Below are 19,023 nucleotides of genomic sequence, written 5' to 3'. Positions count from 1 at the left end.
TTGTTTTTTTATTTTTGACCCTCTACATACTTTCCTAAAGAGAAAAGTCTGGAAAAGATTTTAGGCTGAAGAAATATCTATTTCTTAATATTTTTAGTTGGACTATAAAGGAGGTACTTAATATGCACCCACAAGATGTTGCTTTTAGTTCTAACTTTGGAGGCCAAGAAGAACAAGACTACTCCTTCCCCCACATGACAACCCTTCAAATACTTGAGGACAGCTACTAAGTCCCCTCCAGATCTTCTCTTTTCCAGGCTAAACATCCCGACTGCCTTCAATTAATCCTCCAGTGGCATTGCCTCAAGGAGCTCCACCATCCTGTTTGCCTGAATCTGTCTGTCTGTATGCTTTCCAGTTCATACAAAGTCCTTCCTAAAGATAGGGAGTGGAAGAATCCACTTTTTGTTGGGGGGAAAATTAAATCCAACCTTCTTGATTAGTGATTGTAATCATGATTTACATTTCTTTGATTAAAATCAGCTCCAGCTGTTTTTTTTTTAATCTGACGAATATTTTTGTGATGATACAGAAATACACTGGAATGAGGTTTGTTTTAAAAAAAGGACGCCTAGATTCAGAGACTTAGCAGAGATCCCTGCTGTTATGACCACTGGCTAGGGCTGCAACAGAAGGCTACCCTCCAAGACAACTACATCTGTCAAAATGAAGTTCTACAAAGCTTTTTTATTAGCATAAGGGAAAACTGACAGACAGAGCACCCACTAAAGCCAGAGCTCTCTGCTGGACAAGCCCCTTGGGAGTATTCACAACCTTAGATTTCCCATGTTCCTTCTGGGTATTTCCCAGGCTCTCAAAGGATCCAAAAACTCACCTCCCTTCTTCTTTTAGTGACAAGAAAGAAAGGGGAAAGCATAAAAACAAAAGCAGATATGAAACTTGGATTCCTCAGAGAAAGGAGATGGAAAAGGGTGATGGTAGAAGATTCTGTAGTTTCAATAAAAGATTCCTTCTTAAAGGTTGAGCATGGACACCCATTTTCTTTGTTTAAAAAAAAAGTGTTATTGATGTACTGTGCTATTACATTGAAGTGAACCCTGGGGATGAGGGAAAAACATCTTTTATACCTGTTCTAGACTAAATCCTCCCTTGTGACAAAGAAAAACAAATAATCCAAACATCCAACTGATTGACCATGTCTGACAATATACACAACATTCTACTTTACTAGACCCCCCCCCCCCCCCTCTTTACCATGAGGAGATAGGTATTTCATCATTTGGTTTTTTAGGACATTCATTAGTCATACAGTTACTGAGAATCTGGCTTTCTATTTGTGATCTTTTCATGCAAATTGTTGCACTCAGGTGTATTTTTCTTTTTGTTCTACTTCACTTATAACCCATCATGCATCTCTCTACTGCCCTTTTGGAAATCCATAACTTGGATTGCTCAGATATTGTGGCTTTCCAAGATTTATATCTACACATCATTGTTTGGAGAACATTTATACAGAAAATAGAGGTTTTATGCAGGGAGCAGTTTGAGATTATTAAATACATTTTACAACTTCCTGAGTACAACCCAGTCAGATATCTTTCTCCTCTTCAAATTCTGGGTCCAAAACACTCCCTATTGACAGCATATTTGCTTACCCCCAAATATATGTACTGATGTTCTACCTCAGTGGACTGGTCACCCAACATAGGCCATTGTTAGGTAATACACTTGTTTCTTTCATTTAGTTTTTAGTGTATGGATAGTTACGCAGATTTCTTTTGAAGATTTTATTGGGCATTTCCTACAATGTTCTAGGGCTTTAAGGAATATGTGGAGGGCCTCACCATCTAAGGTAATCTCTTTTCCTTTTGAATCCTGCACAAGAAATTCTATATGGCAGTCAGGCAAGTATATAGCTTCATGTTTTAGCCATCCTTGATATAAGCAATCTGAAGATCATTAAACAAATTAATTGTGATCACATTTATCAAAGAATCTTAGACATTCAACATTTGGATACTTGCTTTTTAGGTTCAGCTTTGCTCCAGGTACCCGGTTGATCCATGGTCTCTAAACTATAGTTCCAGAGTTCTTACCATTGTTCCCTTGTTGACAATCTGAGGATACATATAGTTCAAAGCAAACGCATTTGGTGAAATGCCATCCTGAGAAACATATTTCTCTCTCTTTTTTTTTTTTTTTTAAAGCAATAGGGGTTAAGTAACTTGCTCAAGGTTACACGGCCAGTTATTTCTGGGTGTGGTGCTAAGTATCTGAGCCAGGATTTGATCCCCAGATCATCCTGACACTGGAGCCGGTGTTCACTTGCTGAGCCACCTGGCCGACCCTAGAAACATATCTCTCTTATAAACCTGGGGCATACAATCCTACAAACATACACAGCATCAGCAAGGAAAGTAGATACACATAAATACAAGTCCCAAGGCACTCACAGAGAAAGCACAATCAAGGAGGCACAACTCTCCCCTCTAAATCTGTCAGGTCTGGTACGAGCAATAAAACAAGAACAAGGATCATTTAAATCAAGCTTTGCCTCAGAATTAGCCTCTCCCTTCCCAACTTCTTTTTTTAATTTATTTTTCTCTCTTTTTTTATTTTTTAGTTTACATCATTCATTTCCACAAGATTTTGAGTCACAAATTTTCTGCCCAATTTTCCCTACCCACCACCCCAAAACAGCATTCCCACTAAGTATCCCCTCCCCTGATCTGCTCTCTCCCATATCTTCCCCTATTCCCCCTTCAACTTTCCAGTAGGGCACGGTGGATCTCTATGCCCCAGTATCTGTATATCTCATTTCCCAGTTACATGTAATATAATAATAATAATAATATGTATATATATTTTTAAACATTTGATTTCAAAACTTTGGATTCCAGATTCATTCCCTTCCTCCCTTGTCACCCACCCCCACTGGGAAGACAAGCAATTCAATATAGGTTGTACATGTGTAGCCATGCAAAACATTACCATAGTAGATACATTGTGAAAGACTGACTACACTTCCCTCCATCTCATCCTACCCTTCACTTGTTCCATTCTCTACTTTGATCCTGTCCCTTTTCAAAAGTGGGTGCTTCCAACTTCCCTCCCCCGCCAGCCTGTCCTCCCTTCCATCATTCCCCCTTTCTTCCCTTTCCCCTCTACTCTCCCGTAGGGTGAGATACCCTATTTAGTATGTATGTCAATCCTTCTGTAAGCCAAATTCAATGAGAATAGGGTTGACTCATTCCCTTTTGCCTTCCTGTTTTTCCCCTCCATTGTAACAATTTTCCCTTGCCTCTTCTGTATGAGATAGTTTACCCCATTCTGTCTCTCCCCATCTCCTCTCATTATATTCCTCTCTCACCTCTCAATTTCACCTTTTAAGTATCATCCCTTCCTATGCAATTGGTCCTGTGCTCTCTGTCTATGTATACCTGTAGACATATATACACACTCACATATGTATTCATATGCACATATACCCTCCTATATAGACATATATATGTATACATACGCACATATATACATACACATATGTGTACATTTCTATTCCCTTCAACTATTCTCATACTGAGAAAAGCTTCATAAGTTACAATTATTGTTTTTCCATGTAGGACTATAAGTAATTCAACTTTGATAAGTTCCTTATGATTTCTTTTCCCTGTATACCTTCTCATACTTCTCTTGCTTCTTGTATCTGAATGTCAAATTTTCTATTCAACTTTTTTTTTTTTTCATCAAGAATGCTTGAAAGTCCTCTCTTCTACTGAATGACCATATTTTCACCCTGGAACATGATACTCAGTTTTGCTGGGTAGGGGATTCTTGGTTTTAATCCCAGCTCCTTTGATCTCTGGAATATCACATTCTAAGCCCTTTGATCCCTAAGTGTAGAAGCTGCCAGGTCCTGAATTATCCTGATTGTGTTTCCACAATATTGAAATTGTTTCTTTCTGGCTGCTTGTAATATTTTCTCCTTGATCTGGGGACCCCAGAACCTGGCTATAATATTCCTAGTTTTCTTTTTGGGATCTTTTTCAGGACGTGATCAGTGGACTCTTTCAACCTCTATTTTGCTCTCTGGTTCTAAAACATCAGGGCAGTTTTCCTTGAGAATTTCTTGGAGGATGATTTCTAGGTTCTCTTTTTGATCATGGCTTTCAGGTAGTCCAATAATTTTTAAATGATCTCTCCTGGATCTTTTTTTCCAGGTCAGTGGTTTTTCCAATGAGATATTTCACCTTCTCATACTTTCTCATTGCCTTCAATTTTTCCATTCTTTTGGATCTGTTTAATAGTATCTTGATTTCTCATAAAGTCACTAGCTTCCATTTGTTCCAGTCTAATTCTGAAGGAATGATTCTCTTCAGTGAGCTTTTGAGATTCTTTTTCCATCTGGCAAATTCAGCTTTTTAAGGCATTCATCTCCTCATTGGCTTTTTGAGCCTCTTTTCCCATTTGAGTTAGTCTATTTTTTAATGTGTTATTTTCTTCAGTCAGGCTGTTGACTCTCTTTTCATGATTTTCATGAATTTTCATTTCTCTTCCCAATTTTTCCCCCACTTCTCTTAGTTTTCAAAATCCTTCTTAATCTCCTCTATGGCCTGTAACAAGTCCATATTTTTACTTGGAAGCTTTTGGCGCAGGAGTTCTGACTTCACCATCTTCCTTCTCTTCCATGCTTTGATCCTTTTTGTCCCCAAAATAGGAGTGTAAAGTTGGATTGCTCTGTTTGCTTTGCTTCCTTTGCTTGCTCATGTTGCCACTCAATTACTTGACTTCCATTGAGCCTTTTGCCACAGTAGAACTCTGCTACCAGAAACAGGGGCTTTATCCCAAACACTGAGGTTTTCAAAGCTGCGGGAGGTATTAGTTGGGTGTCCTCTCTGAAGCCTCCACATGCTCTGGCAGACTGCTCAAGTACCCCAGGACCTCTACCCTAGACTGAAATCCAGATCCAAGCAGGTTAAAGAAAGAGGGATTACTCCTCAGACTGGTTGCTTGGTCCCACTACAATCTGAAGACCAGGGGCTCTGAAGCAGCCACAAGGCCGAGGCTGCACAGCAGTGGAGCCTTAGCTGCTTCTCACCCTGGGGGCAAAGGCCGGATTGCACTCTGAATTCACAGGTCCCCAAATCCACACTTCACTGACCTCTCATTTTGTCCTTGGCATCTATGGGTTGATAATTCTGGAAACCACCACAACTGTTGGTGATCTGAAGTCCCTCCAGCCTGCGGCTGATTAGGCCTGGCCTGAGGCTAAAACCTCCAGCTCTCCCTTGACTGGAGTTGGCTTCCAGAGTGCTGTGCTGGCTGCTCCCTGCCAGCCTGCTGGGCTGTCATCAGTGGGAGGTTAGATTCTTTAGCTTCTCTGTGACGTTTCGTGGCTTCTATAGCTCCAAAGTTTGTCTAGAGTCATTTTTTACATGAATTGCTAGAGGTGGGAGCTGGAGCTACGTGGAAGTCCTGTTTCTACTTCGCCATCTTGACTTGTGCCCCCCCCAACTTCTTAACCAATCCATTCCAGGTAAGAAACCAAATGCTCTTTGTCAGGTACTTACTAGCTTATTGTGACTAACTAGTAAGTTTCTTAAACCTGCAATTTTGTAGGCAGGGAATAATCCATTGCAATGATAATTTCCCCAATAACTACAAAATGGCTTTGCTGTTCAAGGCTTGCTTCTTAATATCTTCCACTGGTCCACATAAATAAGTAGGCTGGCAAAAAGGTACAGAGGTGTTCTTTGTCCAGGGGTCAAGGTCTGATGAATTCCTGGATTTTCTACAAGTAAGTGCAGCCATTTAAGGTTTGGATAAGGCCAAGTCTGAAAGAGATTCCTTCCTACACTCTTACATAGACATGAAGATTCTGAGTAATCTCCAAGACACTGACTTCTTATTTCCAAACCTGAGCCAAATTTTTTCTTTTTTTAAACCATTATCTCCTGTGGCTACCTTCTCAGTGACAACAATGTGCATAGGATTATAAATTGAGTTTGGAGGCTCTTATCCTGTTTTCTAGACCTTTTCTATCTTTTCATCTTCTGAAACAGATGTTACCATGCAAATCATGGCAAAATAATTATTTTCAGTGCTCTTTTTGCTTATGTTCATTAGGAGTACTGCACAATGGAATGATGCCCAGGGCAATGATATTTTTTTTTGCTTTTAAGCATGTGATAAAACCAACTTTACCAATTCTTTTATTTTCCCCTCCAAGGACCTATGCACCATACTTTCATTCAGTAGTTGTTTCAAAACAATTGCTTCACAATCCTGTGAGGTGGGTGGTACCGGTATTCTTCTCATTTGTTCAGATGAGGACACTAAGGCTCACAAGTTTAAGTGACTTTCCCAAGGTTACAAGGTTGCTTAGTGGAGAGTTGGGACTTCTAACATACATTCCAATTTCTATAGGAACTTAGACATATAATATTTCAACCATAAAACCAGGAGTAAAGCAACTCCTAAGTTACCTAGGACAAGGCTCAGCTGGTGTCTCCTACATTCCTACTGGGGGCATTCCTTATCCTTTCCAGTTGAAGCTCTCCCTTCCATTACCTCCCATGCCTTGAGAAATTATTTTGTATTTACCATCCATGCATACTGTTAGCTCAGAGACTGCTTTTGGTTTTATCTTTTATTTCTAACATTGTGTTTTGCACTTATCAGGTGCTCATCAAATACTTTTTGAACTGAAATGTATTTAATTGATTCTAAGAGCTTCAAAAAGGGTTCTTTTCGGGGGCTGTTGGAGCAGTCCTATAATCTTGGCTCCTGAGGGAGGCCCAAACTGGTGGGTTAGTTGAACTCAGGAGTTCTGAGCTGCAGTAGGACTAAAAGCTCATTACTAAATCCAGCACCAGCAAAGGACCACCAGGCTACCCAAGAAAGGGCAAAAAACCCCAAGTCAGAAAAACAGAGCAGATAAAAGCTTCCCTATTGATCTGTAGTGAAAGATTAGGGGATCTAGTCTCAGAAAAACAAAGTAAAAATACTGGTAAATAAATAGTGAAGTCTGTGACTCCCCTCTCAGAACATTTGTTAATGGTTAAAATAAAATGTGTGGGATTACAAAGAAAACAAATTATACTGGAATGGTTAGTGTATATATACATATATATGTATGTATGTATGTTCACAAATTATATGTATATATACATAAATATATAACATATACATACATTTAAGTTCACTGGACCCAAGCTAAGAACTTTTGCTCAAGGGTCATTATAATAATTTTGCATATATAAAATATATGTAAACATATATACACACACAATACATGTACATACACACATTTAAAGTTCACCCACCCCAACAACCCTTGCTTAAGGGTTATTATAACATATATACATATATTTTGTTGTTCAGTTAGTCTTCATGACCCATTGGGGGTTTTCTTGGCAGAGATCCTGGAGTAGTCTGCCATTTCCTTCTCCAGTTCATTTTACAGATGAGGATACTGGGGCAAACAGGGCTAAGTGACTTGTCCAGGGTCACACAGAAGGGTCTCATCGCTCTATCTCCTGCACCACTCGGAGGCCCATCTACAAACCCTTTAAGGTTCTCGGACCCCAAGGCAAGAACGCTAGCTCTGGGGCCTCTTTTCCGCCCAGCTATTCTTCTCGCTGTACAATGGTGATGAGAAGGGACATGAACTTTCTGGGGTGGAGGGAAGGATGAGTGCGTGTTTCTAGTCTCTAGTCACTCAGGATGGCGAGCTTTTCAGCTCTCTAACCAACCACACGCTCAGCATAGCAAGAATGCACTGCTTGCGTTCTCAAAGCGACACCGCAGCCTGACTTCGCTGCTGGCAGGAGCCGGGGGTTGGGCCCCGGGCGACAGCAGGCTCTAACTCCCCCGAAGCCCTAGAGCTGCTCCGCTTCCGGGCCTCGCGCAGCGCGCTACCTCCCGGCCCCCGGAGCGGGAGCTCGGCCTCTACCACCTTCCCTAGAGGGAAGGGGTGTAGCAGCGGCTCCTACCGGACTTTTGGTTTTTCGTGGGGCTGCAGCTCTTTAAGTTTTGCCTTTGCTTTGCGGCCGAATTAGGCACTACGGTTACGAAGTCACGGGAATCACGTTCTCCCCTTGGTTGGCGCCTAAAACTAAAAGTAATCAAGTTGCTCCCCTCCTCCCTCCCCATCCGCCTCCAAGTATGGCTCCGCCCCGAGTGTAGGGAGACGCCGGAATAGACCCTTTCTCCCGCCATTTTTCAATTGCACAAGACTTTTTTTCAGGCATCCACAGAGTAAACCCCGTATCCAGGCCCAGCCGACCAAGCCTAAGGCTAATTAGTGCCTCTGGCGCGGGGGAGAGAGCTGGGCGGTTTATGTGCTTGAGTCTCCAGGGGAAAAGGTGATTAACATGCTCTCTCACAAGAAGAGGCCGACCGAAGTTCACTGCGATCAGTGGGTGCTCGTTGCACCAGGTAAAGGACCCCAAAGTAGTCGCTGACCTCCGCCCACGTAGCCGGGGGGAGGGGAGGGCGGAGAAGCGGGCGCAAGCGTGCGAGCTCGCGGTTTGAATGTCCCCACCCCCACCCCCAGCAGCCGGCCTTGGTTCCCACGCGACTGCGTGAGCGCCCTTGGGCGCGTGCATTGCTCCCGGGCTTCCCCTTCCCGGGGATTTCCTAGGGAAGTTTCCCGGGGAAAGGGGCGGAGCTTCAGCTCCAGCCACCTGCACTCCGGGGGAATTCCTTCCCCGGATGCTTCCATAAGCTCCTCAGTGCTGAGGATCCTAAGGCATGGGGTGGGGCTGGGAAGAGGAGAAATAGCTCCCTCAGAGCACCCGCGGGGTCGCAGATACTGGGCATCCCGGAGAGATGCAAAGTTAATGCCGCCCAATCCCACAATCATTGCTACTTCTGCCCCCCCAGTAATGGTGCAGCAGTGCCAGGTTATAAGCGTTTCTTTACTAAGATCTGTGTTCCGATAGCGGTACCAAGGGCGCTGGTGGAAGGATGGTGAGACCTGGTGCCTGCCCTCAGGCGGCCTGAGGTCTGGATAGCTTAGTACAATTCAGCCCATTAATGTATTCGATTTGGTGACCCTGGGCACCGTTGCCCTAGTTCTGCAACACGTACGCTTGGGATCCCGCCTTGGAAGCAACCATCGTTTTCCCTACCCCCTTTGTGCCAAAATATTTCCCCCTCGGTTAATGCAGGAGCAGGAAGATGAATTACAGTTTTTTTGGTAACCACCCTTCCTCTGGCTTTATACATGTTATTAGATCATTAAGATCAGGACTATGCCTAATCAGATCGGACCAAATTCAGATTTTGGTCCAGTTCGACCAACGTTTATTAAGTGCCTACTATATAATCTATGATGATGACGATGGTAACAATAGTTGGCATTTATATATCGGTGTCCCAAGAGTTTTCAAAACACTAAGACTTTTAGGACACCCTGTACAGCTCCTTAATTTCCAGTGTGCTTCCTAGTACACTTTCATTTGATCCTAGATACAAGCACCAGGGGTAAGTACTGCCAGTATTTTTACACCCATTTTACAGATCCTGAAACTTGAATCCTAGAAAACCTAAGTTTCAAGTGATGATGAAGTTGGCTCTTGCCTCTGTTCCCAAAGTAGGTACAAAAACATTTCTTTTGCATTGATTCCGAAGCAGTCAGGTGGATAATAGAGCTTTTGTAATCAAAATATTTTGCCAGATTGTAGCTTGAAAGCTGGAAGGGACCTTATTGCTAATCACTGAGAGCCTTCTGATTTTACAGGTAAAGAAACTGATTCCTAGAAAGGTGAAGCAGCTATAAATAGAAATATTAACACACACATATACACACGTACACACACCCCAAAATATTTGTTGGGTGCTGTTTATATGTAGTACTTAAAAACATAAGAAGGAAGTGAAAAACTGGACTTGTCTTTTGATTTCCTCTTTTTATTGGGGGGAGGAGAAAAAAGGGTCTGTTTCCTTTCTTAAAAACCCTTTAGGCTGTAGAAAGGACTCAGAATAATAGAGGTAAAGTTACAAACTTTATTTTGTTGCCTTTGTGTTTTAATTTTTACGGGATAGATTTCCTTGTCTCTGGTTGCGCCTCAGGCCTTTTAGAAGTTTAGAGTTGTTTGCTTGAAAATATCCCGTTTTAATGAAATTCTCATATCCAGGGTTTGAATTAGCAGGCTAGAAAAAGCCTGTTACCTTGAATTCACTTGGAGATAAGAAATAGATAGAGCACTTTAGCTTTGATGTAAAGACCTGTGTTTCTGCTGAAGCTAGGATTCCAGTTGTTTAAAATAACTGAGGTTTTTAATGTCCATGAATAGTGACCTAGGTATTCCTTTCAGTGTCCCATTCTTCCAAACCTTTAGCCATACTTTAAGACAAGATGGGGTTGAGGTTGGAAGTATATAGTCTCATTGGCTCTATGGAGAGAATGAACAAGTGGAATTGTGAAGGGAGATTTGAAAATATTGGCTGGAATGGGATGGTAATTTTAATGGTATAGCATCTAATAAGAGGAAAACAGTCAGTTCACTGTATTTAGTTTTCACTTCAGTAAGTGCCATCTACTCTTGCAGTAAATTTTAAGTTGGTGATGAAGTAGTTGGCAAAAACCCAGGAAACTGAAACGTTTTATATTGTAGATGGTGAAAAAGCTTGCATGATAAAGAAGCAATCTGACTACTGTTTTTGTAAGATTATATAGAACAGAGCATATAGGGTGGGGAGGGGACATAGTAGAAATGAGTGGGTATTCAAATATTTGATATGAAATTTAAAAATTTGATTTAGGTCAAGTGTTGCAAGAGCTTCACAGTTGAATCCATCCTTCCTTTCTTCCTTTTGCCTTAATCATGTCAGTTATGAAAAATTTAAATATGGGAGCTCTAATCCGTGGAGCTGAAAGTACATTTGTTAATTCTCAAATGTATGACATTTAGGTATAGGAGACTTGGTTTCAAGTTTTAGTCAAAATACTCCATTTGTCCATAGCATGGTGAATAGAGTGAGAAGCCAGGAAAATCTAAAGTTCATGTATCACCTCTGACACATTCTGCCTGTGTGGAACCTCTTAGTACTCTAAATCAGCAGTGTCAGATGGGGACACTAAATTGTACATAAGGATCCCTGTTGGCCAGATTGACTTAGAGGACCACCCATTAACATCTATATTCTGTTGTATTTTTATTTTGTCAGAACTTCCCAATTACATTTTGATCTGGCACTGGACACACTTGGCAATGGGAGCTACCTGTTTGACACCATAGACAAAAACAACTCTTTAAGTGGAAATGGTGGAATGGTGGAAATGGTGCTTGCCTGTCCTGCTATAGAGATTTTCTCCAAGGGGAAGTTCCCAGCACCAAATCCAGTTCCTGTCCCTAATCTGAAATACTGTCGTGCTTTCCTTCGGTACAGGGATCAGATAAAGTAAACAGACAGACAGACCTAGCACAACCAGAACTTAATATACTTGTTAAAGACAAGCGCTTTAAAAAGAAAAGAATAAAAAAACATTTCCCTAAAGTCACAGTTTGATTTATATTTTAAAGAGGAGTTCAGTTTGATTTGTGTTAACTCTTTGGGAAAGCTGTTAAAGGAGCAAATGAGGAAATTTTTTTTGCCAGACCAGAGTTCTGTCAATATTTGAGTAAGGCTAATTTATTCGGTCTCCCAGCCCAGCTTTTACTGCCATCTACAGGCTTTTGAGACCCACTTCATAGTTAAGGATCTGGTGTTCTTTTTGTAGGGCTGGTAGTTGAGGATCAGCTAGTCAGAATCAGTTTGGCATTTCCCCTGAGGTTTAGTTCTTACTAATGATTGGCCAAAATAGAGAATTAGTGATAACAAATAGCTAATAATGCACTATCTTCTAAAACCAATTCAAGGAAAAGTGTGTTAGTATTTTCCAGTGGATGTGAAGAAAGAAAACACTTGAGGCCCAGTGTTCACTGTAGCTACAAAGAAGTTTATCTCTAAATTGCTGTGACATTGAATAGAATTACCTTGTTGAATGAAGTAGGCTGTACTAATTAATGAAAAGCTATATGCAAAGCACCTATCCTCTGATGAATTAATCAACCCATCCCAGTTACTCGAAAATATCATTAGAGCTGAAGCAAATGTAGAGAGAATTAGAAAGCTTATTAGAAATGCAAGTATTGAAGTTACTGAAACTCATCAGATAGTCATACATCTCCATTTTTGCATATAATTTCAAAGTAAATCAGACTACTACATAATATTTCTCATTTCTGAAAGCTTTATGTTCTACAAAGACTTTCCTTACCATAATTCAATGAAGTGGTTGGAGTGGTCTTATTTCCCCCACTTGACAGATGGAAATTAAAGCTAAGTGTCTCATTGTTAGACTCAGACTCCCAATCTTGTGTCCTACTATGTCAGGCTGAGTTACATTAACAAGTAAATTTTTAGAGTTTCTGATATTTGGAAAACTCTCCCAGGGGATATGAGTCTTAGCCCTTCAGATAGTTGGGCACACAAGACACAGGCAAAGATAACTGTAATAACCTACTAGAAGATACTTGTGATATTCTGGCTTTGAGAAATTTTACTTTAAGCAAAGAAAGATAGCAGATGAGTTTTCTACTTGGGCATGATTTTTACTTATCCTGCTTATAGGAAGAAAAAGTAATCCTTTCTGCTTTGAATGGCCCTTAATATTTCTTCCAGGGCCCACTGGACAATTTCCAGCTACACATGCCTACCAGCAAATGGGTGAGGTTCCATAATGGATTGTCATATCTATACTACTAGGAATGTAGCTGAAGTTTTCCATCCTTTTCTGCTGCTCTTGCTCCTCTAGAGATAACAGATGTCTGGGTCATGTTTATTATAGTTTCCCATGGGACACATCTTCAACTGCTAACAGCTGTAGTTTGTTGGTACAGACCTGAGTATGGACGGTGAAGCCTAGAGCCTTCCTGGGTCATAGGGTCACAGATACAGATCATAGGCTCATGGAGTTTGAGCTGGGAACTTCTCTCATCTCTCGTAGAGATGAAGCTGCTGTGCCTTTTAGAATCCATAGAACATTAGTGATAGAACTTTAAGGACTAGTCTAGTCCTATCTGCCTTTTTTTAATAGGCTGACATATGAAGTTCCATCTCAGTGAGAGAGGTGTTTAGAGCAGTGCTTAAACATTGGGAGGCCTTGGTGAATGTACAATGATTAAAAATAACTATTACAGATGTTGGTTGCACAACCATAGAAGCTCACTCAGGTCAAAAGAACTGAGTAAATCTGTTAGAGTGAATGGATCTTTAGTGCCTAACCTTAAAAAAGAATTTTGAAATGAAGTAATTTTTACTGTAAGGTTGTTGTTTTTTTTTCTAAGCATAAGTTTGTTCTCTTGGGGAGTGATAAAAACTTAGCACTTTTTTTTTTCCAAGTGAGATAGTTAACTCTTAAGGGAGCAGCAGTGAGTATACTCCAGTAAGAATAACAATGACCTGAGAATCCACATTTTGTTATTGATTAGACTGCTAACCAAAAGTAAAGGAGCAAAAGCTTGCTTAGTGACTCTGTGCTTCCGTAATAGAAGTAGTAACAGACCCCCCTTTTCTCTGGTGATGTCATGCAAATAGACTAGAATAATAAGTATGAAAATTTTGAAAAGGTTTTTAAAAATTCTGTATATACTTACATATGTCTTTGTTGTCTTCCCTGTGCAAATGTTAAATTCTTGGCTAATAGGATTGTTTCATTCAATATATTTTGTTCCTCAGAACCTAGCACAATGACAGACACACAATTGAAATTTAATAAATAATTGTGGGGCAGTTAGGTAGAACAGTGCATAGAGTGCCAGGCCTGGAGTCAGGAAAACTATTCTTCCTAAATTCAAAATCTGGCCTCAGACACTTACTAGCTGTGTGACCCTGGACAAGTCTCTTAACCTGTTTGCCTCAGTTTCCTCATCTGTAAAATGAGTTGGATGACATGACAAACCGCTTCATTATCTTTCCTAAGAAAATCCCAAATGTTGACAAAGGTCTGAAATTGTATTCAGAGGACCTGATTATAATTCTTGGGTTCAGATCTTGACTCTACTGCTTACTTTACAATCTTGGAACTCTGAACCTGTTTGCTTAATTAAAATGATGGTGTTAGCCTCGATTACCTCAGAGCTCTCTTCTAGCTCTTAATACCATGAATCTATTGATCAAATTTTACAGAAGCTTACTTTCCTTTTAAAATTTTTCGTGAAACCATAGTAATTCTTTGTTATTTGTGACTGTAATGTGTAAATGCAGTTTTTTTGGGGGAAAATGACCTAAAAGAAATACCCTCTTTAAAAATTTAATAATAAATTTACCCAATTTGTTGGAAAGAAAGAGGTTCTGGAGATCCAATTAACTTCTCACCGATCCTAAAAAGCACAATGGTCTTTGACCCTCCCAAGCAAACATTTAGAATCATAAAGTAGGTTTGAGTGGAGTTCTTGTTCTTTCTCAACATTTGTACTTTTGTGTAAAATAAGTCCAAGTGATGAAGGCCCCTTTGCCTTCAGAAGTGACAAGTTTGTTATGATGGGATGGGAATTGTGATTACTGTTTGTGGCAATCAATCAAGAGAAAATCCAATTCCAGGACTGTTTTTAGGTAAGTTTTGAATAATTATGCTAAATTTCGTGAACCATTTCAGTTACCATCTAGTATAGTATAGGAGTGTGGAAGTCTTTGATTCTTTAAGGATTGAGCACACTCAGATTTTCCACATGAAGCCTGATTCTGGCTTTGTTTCTCTGTTGCATTTTAGTGGGTTGACCTTCCTCTGATGGCCACTATATCTGGCTGTCTCTATGCTTGACTGTGCTCTGTGGTTGAGTGACTAATCATCTGCCAATTGGTGTAATCAGACAATTTCTGGAACCTGATCTTTTGTCCTGCTAGTCATTATTCAAAAGAGATTGGGACATTTATGAGTTAGAACTAATAACTCTCACGTTTTTTCCCCCCAGGGCAGAAAAGATTATAGGAAAGAAAGATGAATAGTGATTATAAAAGCCTTGATTTTGAGGGGGGAAAAGTAGGAGCTGTATGTGCAATATTTTAATCCCCACTCTCTCGCTCTAATAAAATTTCACCTTTCAGTTTAAAAATTAAATTAAAAACACATTAAGAAAATAACTTGTTCACTGCTTTCCAGAGCTGAGGCATAAGAAAACATGTGATCACTAAAATGTGATTTTTTACTTTTTTTTTTTTTGGAGAGTCTGTTTTCATTTCTTAGAAGTGTCTTTTGTATTTGCCCTGTCTCTGTTCTCTTTGCCACTACATAGTACAGGTACTTAGCATCTGGGTTGCTGCAGTAGCCTTATGACCCATCTCTTTATCTCCACTTTCTGCCTCTGTAACACTATTTTGGAAAATACTACCTTTATCATGAAGCTTTCCTGTTCAAAAACCTCTTTGTTTCTTCTTATCTTCAGAAGAAAGTCCAGTCTCCTAATCTTTCATTTGGGGTTCTTCACAGTTTGCCCTCACCTTACTTACCCAGCCAACATATTTCCCAAAATAAACTCCTTAATTTAAAAACTTAGATTAGCCAGTTTAGTTTTGTTCCCAGAACCCCCAATGTATAGCTATATCTAGACATCATCTGTAGCCATGTCTATATCTGTTTTGTTGTTGAATCATTGAGTTCTGTCCAGCTCTTTGTGACACCATAGACTGAAGCACACCAGGCCCTTCTATCTTCCACTATCTCTTGAAGTCTGTTCAAGCTTATCTTCATTGTTTCCATGGCACAAGTCACCCATCTTATCCCCTCTGCCATTCCCTTCTCCTTTTGCCTTCAGTCTTCATTCGGGTCTTTTCCAGTGAGTCTTGTCTTCTCATTACGTGGCCAAAGTATTTAAGCTTCAGCTTCAGCATGTGGTTTTCCAATGAGTAGTCTGAATTAATTTCTTTAAGTATTGACTGATTTGATATCTTTGCTCTTCAAAAGACTCTCAAAAGTCTTCTCCAGCAGTACAGTTTGAAAACATCAGTTCTGTGGCGCTCAGCTTTCCTTATAGTCCAACTCTCACAGACATGCATTGCTCCTGGAAAAATCATAGCTATGACTGTACAGACTTTTGTTGCCAAGGTGATGTCTCTGCTTTTTGGTATGCTGTCCAAATTTGCCTTACCTTTCCTTCCAGAGCAAGCATCTTTTAATTTCATGGTACAGTCACCATCTGCAGGGATCTTTGCAGTGAATGTAAAATCCAACACTGCTTCCATTTCTTCTCTCTCTATTTGTCAGGAAGATTTTGGACCGATTGTCGTGATCTTACCCTTTTTTTTTTTATGTTAAGCTTCAAGCTAGCTTTTACACTCTCCTCTTTCACCCTTATCAAGAGTCTCCTTAATTCTTCTTCACTTTTTGTCATCAAAGTGTTATCATCTGCATATCTGAGATTGTTGATATTTCTTCCATCATTCTTAATTTTGGCTTTTGATTCATCCAACCTGACATTTTGCATGATATGCTCTGCATATTAGATAAGGTGACAACATATAGCCTTGTACTGCTTTTCCAATCTTAAATCAGTTGTTCCATGTTCAGTTCTAACTTTTGTTTCTTGACCATCATAAAGATTCCTTAGGAGACAAGTAAGATGATCACCTGGTTGGTACTCCTGTCTCTTTGAGGACTTAACATATTTTGTTGTGATCCACACAGTCAAAGGCTTTAGCGTAATTGACTAAGCAGAAGAAGATGTTTTTCTGGAACTCCTTTGCTTTCTCCATAATCCATTAATATTGGCAATTTGGTCTCTAGTTCCTCTGCCTCCTTGAAAACCAGACTGCTTTTCTGGTAATTCTCATTTTACATATTACTGAAGCCTAGGTTGCAGAAGCTTAAGCATAACATTGCTGGCATGTGAAATGACTGCAATTGTTCTGTATCCATATCTGTTTCTATTTCCCACTTTACTTTAGTTCCATTACCAATATCTTCCCCTTGCCAGAAAGAAAGCTTTTTTAATTCCTTCTCTGCCTGTCTAAATCCTACCCAATGTTCAAGGCACAAATTAGGTCCTACTTATTGAGTGAAATTTCTCCTGACTACACTAGTCCTTATTGCTTTCCTTTGGATTCCTGTATTGCCACACATATTTGTCACTTAACCATGCCTACAAGTGCATACTTTATTATACTAAAAGGATCTGAGATTTATTTGGTTTGAGTTCTAATTTAACTGATGAAAATGATAATCCCTTTATGATTTAGTGCACAATTCATAAATTGTTGTGGTAAAAACAAAAGCAAAAAACATTTATCACCTGAAACCTCAGTGGATAAAACCCTGGACTTGGAGTCAGGAAGACCTGAGTTCAAATCTAGCCTTACACACTAACTACCGTGTTTCCCCGATAATAAGACACTGTCTTATTAATTTTTTTGGAAAGAAAAACACCAGAGGGCTTATTTTCAGGGGAGGGCTTATGTTGTCCTGCCTCAGCTCTCCTCTGCAGCACTGCTCTCAATGGCGCCAGCAAGCAAATCACTGGGGAAGAACAGGATGACGAGCTCACTGCTGCAGCTCTGATTGGATGCAGCTCGGAGCAGGGCGTGCGTTTCGGGGGGGGGGAATGGTGCATACAGAGGATACCGTAATGTAGCATGTAGTGCAGGGGATCACCTTCACTACAGTAGCAATCTCAATAGGGCTTATTTTCGGGGGAGGGCTTATTTTCGAGGAATCTTACACAGTAAGGGGAGGGCTTATTTTTGGGATAGGTCTTATTATCGGGGAAACACGGTAGCTATGTGAACCTAGGCAAGTTACCCAATCTGTGGCTGCCTTAGTTTCTTTATCTGTAAAATGGAGTTAAGAATAGCATCTACTTCCCAAGATTGTTGTAGGAATAAAATGAGATACTTACAAAGCACTTTGCAAACCTTAGAGCACTATATGAATTCTGTTATTATTGGTGTTATTATAATTGTGATGAATTCTTTAAAATCTTAAGCTAGTTATAGTACAGACACAGTCTGTTACTGAGCTATAGAAATACAGAGGGAGAAGAGGAGAGTAAGTAAAATGTAAGATGACTAGGGAGATAGGACAGAGTCAGGTTGGGAAAAGCTATACATGTTGAACAAGTCAAGTCAATATAAATTTTTTAAGCACTTACTTGTGCTGTGAATATACAGAAAAGTAAAAAACAAATCCTGCTGTCAAGGAACTCACTCAGTGTCCTACAGGAGATGACATGTAAGAAAATACAGTCAGACAAGTGAGAGAGAATAAATAAAGGGAAGTCCTAACTCCGAGGGAGATTAGGAAAGGCTTCTTCCCGAAGGTGAGATTGTCGTTGGGATTTGAAGGAAGACAGGGAAGCAAGGAGACAGGGATGAGGGGGAAGAGAATGTCAGGCCTAGGGAACCGCCTCCCCAGTAAGAGTGTTGCATTCAGGTGACAGCAATGAGGACAGCGTTACTGGGTCACAGAGAATATGGGGGGGTTAAGAGAGAAGACCAGAATAGTAGCAAGGGGCCAGGTTGGGAAGAACTTTAAACGTCAAACAGAGGAGCTTGTTGTTGATGTGTTTGTTGTAGGCATCAGGGAAGGAAGTAGTAGGTTAGAAAAAGACTGATAGTAGTTGGGAAATCAGGAAGAAATGGCCTTGGTGGAGAATAAGGCTGCTCCATTATTAGAGACAATAGTAAATAAGTTAGTACAGAGTGATGTCATGGAGTTGTGAGGTGAGGAGGAAGGGTTGTCCTGTGAGTTCCTGGCAAATCTTTTCTCCCCTCTTTTTCTTTCATTTTCTTTCTTTTCTGTTGAAGCCCTAAGCTGTGTGCATTGGTCTAGAGGTGCCATTTGAGGTTACACAAGACAGGTTTTTAACATCCATTGTGGAGGGTGCTATAGAGAATCAATTAAAACTTCTAAACAGTTAAAAAAAAATGCTTTGATTCATTGAGGACCCAGTTGGGATTAGATAATATAAATTTGTAGTTGATAAAGTTTTCATGGTTGGGAACTTTATCAGTGTTCACAAAAAACAAAAACAAAACAGTTGTGGAAAACCAGCTAACTACATTGGCTGAGTCTAACAAAACATG

The 19,023-nt window shown here is 40.2% G+C and overlaps 1 protein-coding gene across 6 annotated transcripts in view; it reads left to right on the top strand.

The window, feature by feature from the left end:
- The first annotated feature begins 8,109 nt into the window (after positions 1 to 8,109).
- Positions 8,110 to 19,023, top strand: part of RNASEH2B (ribonuclease H2 subunit B) — a 95,380-nt gene continuing 84,466 nt past the window's right edge. For 3 of the 6 annotated variants that reach the window (XM_069063613.1, XM_069063609.1, XM_069063612.1), the window contains exon 1: positions 8,113 to 8,397. In XM_069063613.1, the coding sequence (XP_068919714.1) occupies positions 8,334 to 8,397 (64 nt within the window). In that variant the 5' untranslated portion in view covers positions 8,113 to 8,333. Of the gene's footprint in view, positions 8,398 to 19,023 lie in introns of all 6 variants that reach the window. The other 3 variants (XM_069063611.1, XM_069063607.1, XM_069063608.1) reach the window with 3 other exon arrangements.

This window comes from Petaurus breviceps, unplaced genomic scaffold (genome assembly GCF_028583685.1).
Source record: "Petaurus breviceps papuanus isolate PSGF00001 unplaced genomic scaffold, PetGlider_PUasm1.0 90594, whole genome shotgun sequence".
Taxonomy (NCBI): domain Eukaryota; kingdom Metazoa; phylum Chordata; class Mammalia; order Diprotodontia; family Petauridae; genus Petaurus; species Petaurus breviceps.
Note: the sequence above shows the minus strand (reverse complement) of the source record. Positions and strands in the feature narration are given on the sequence as shown.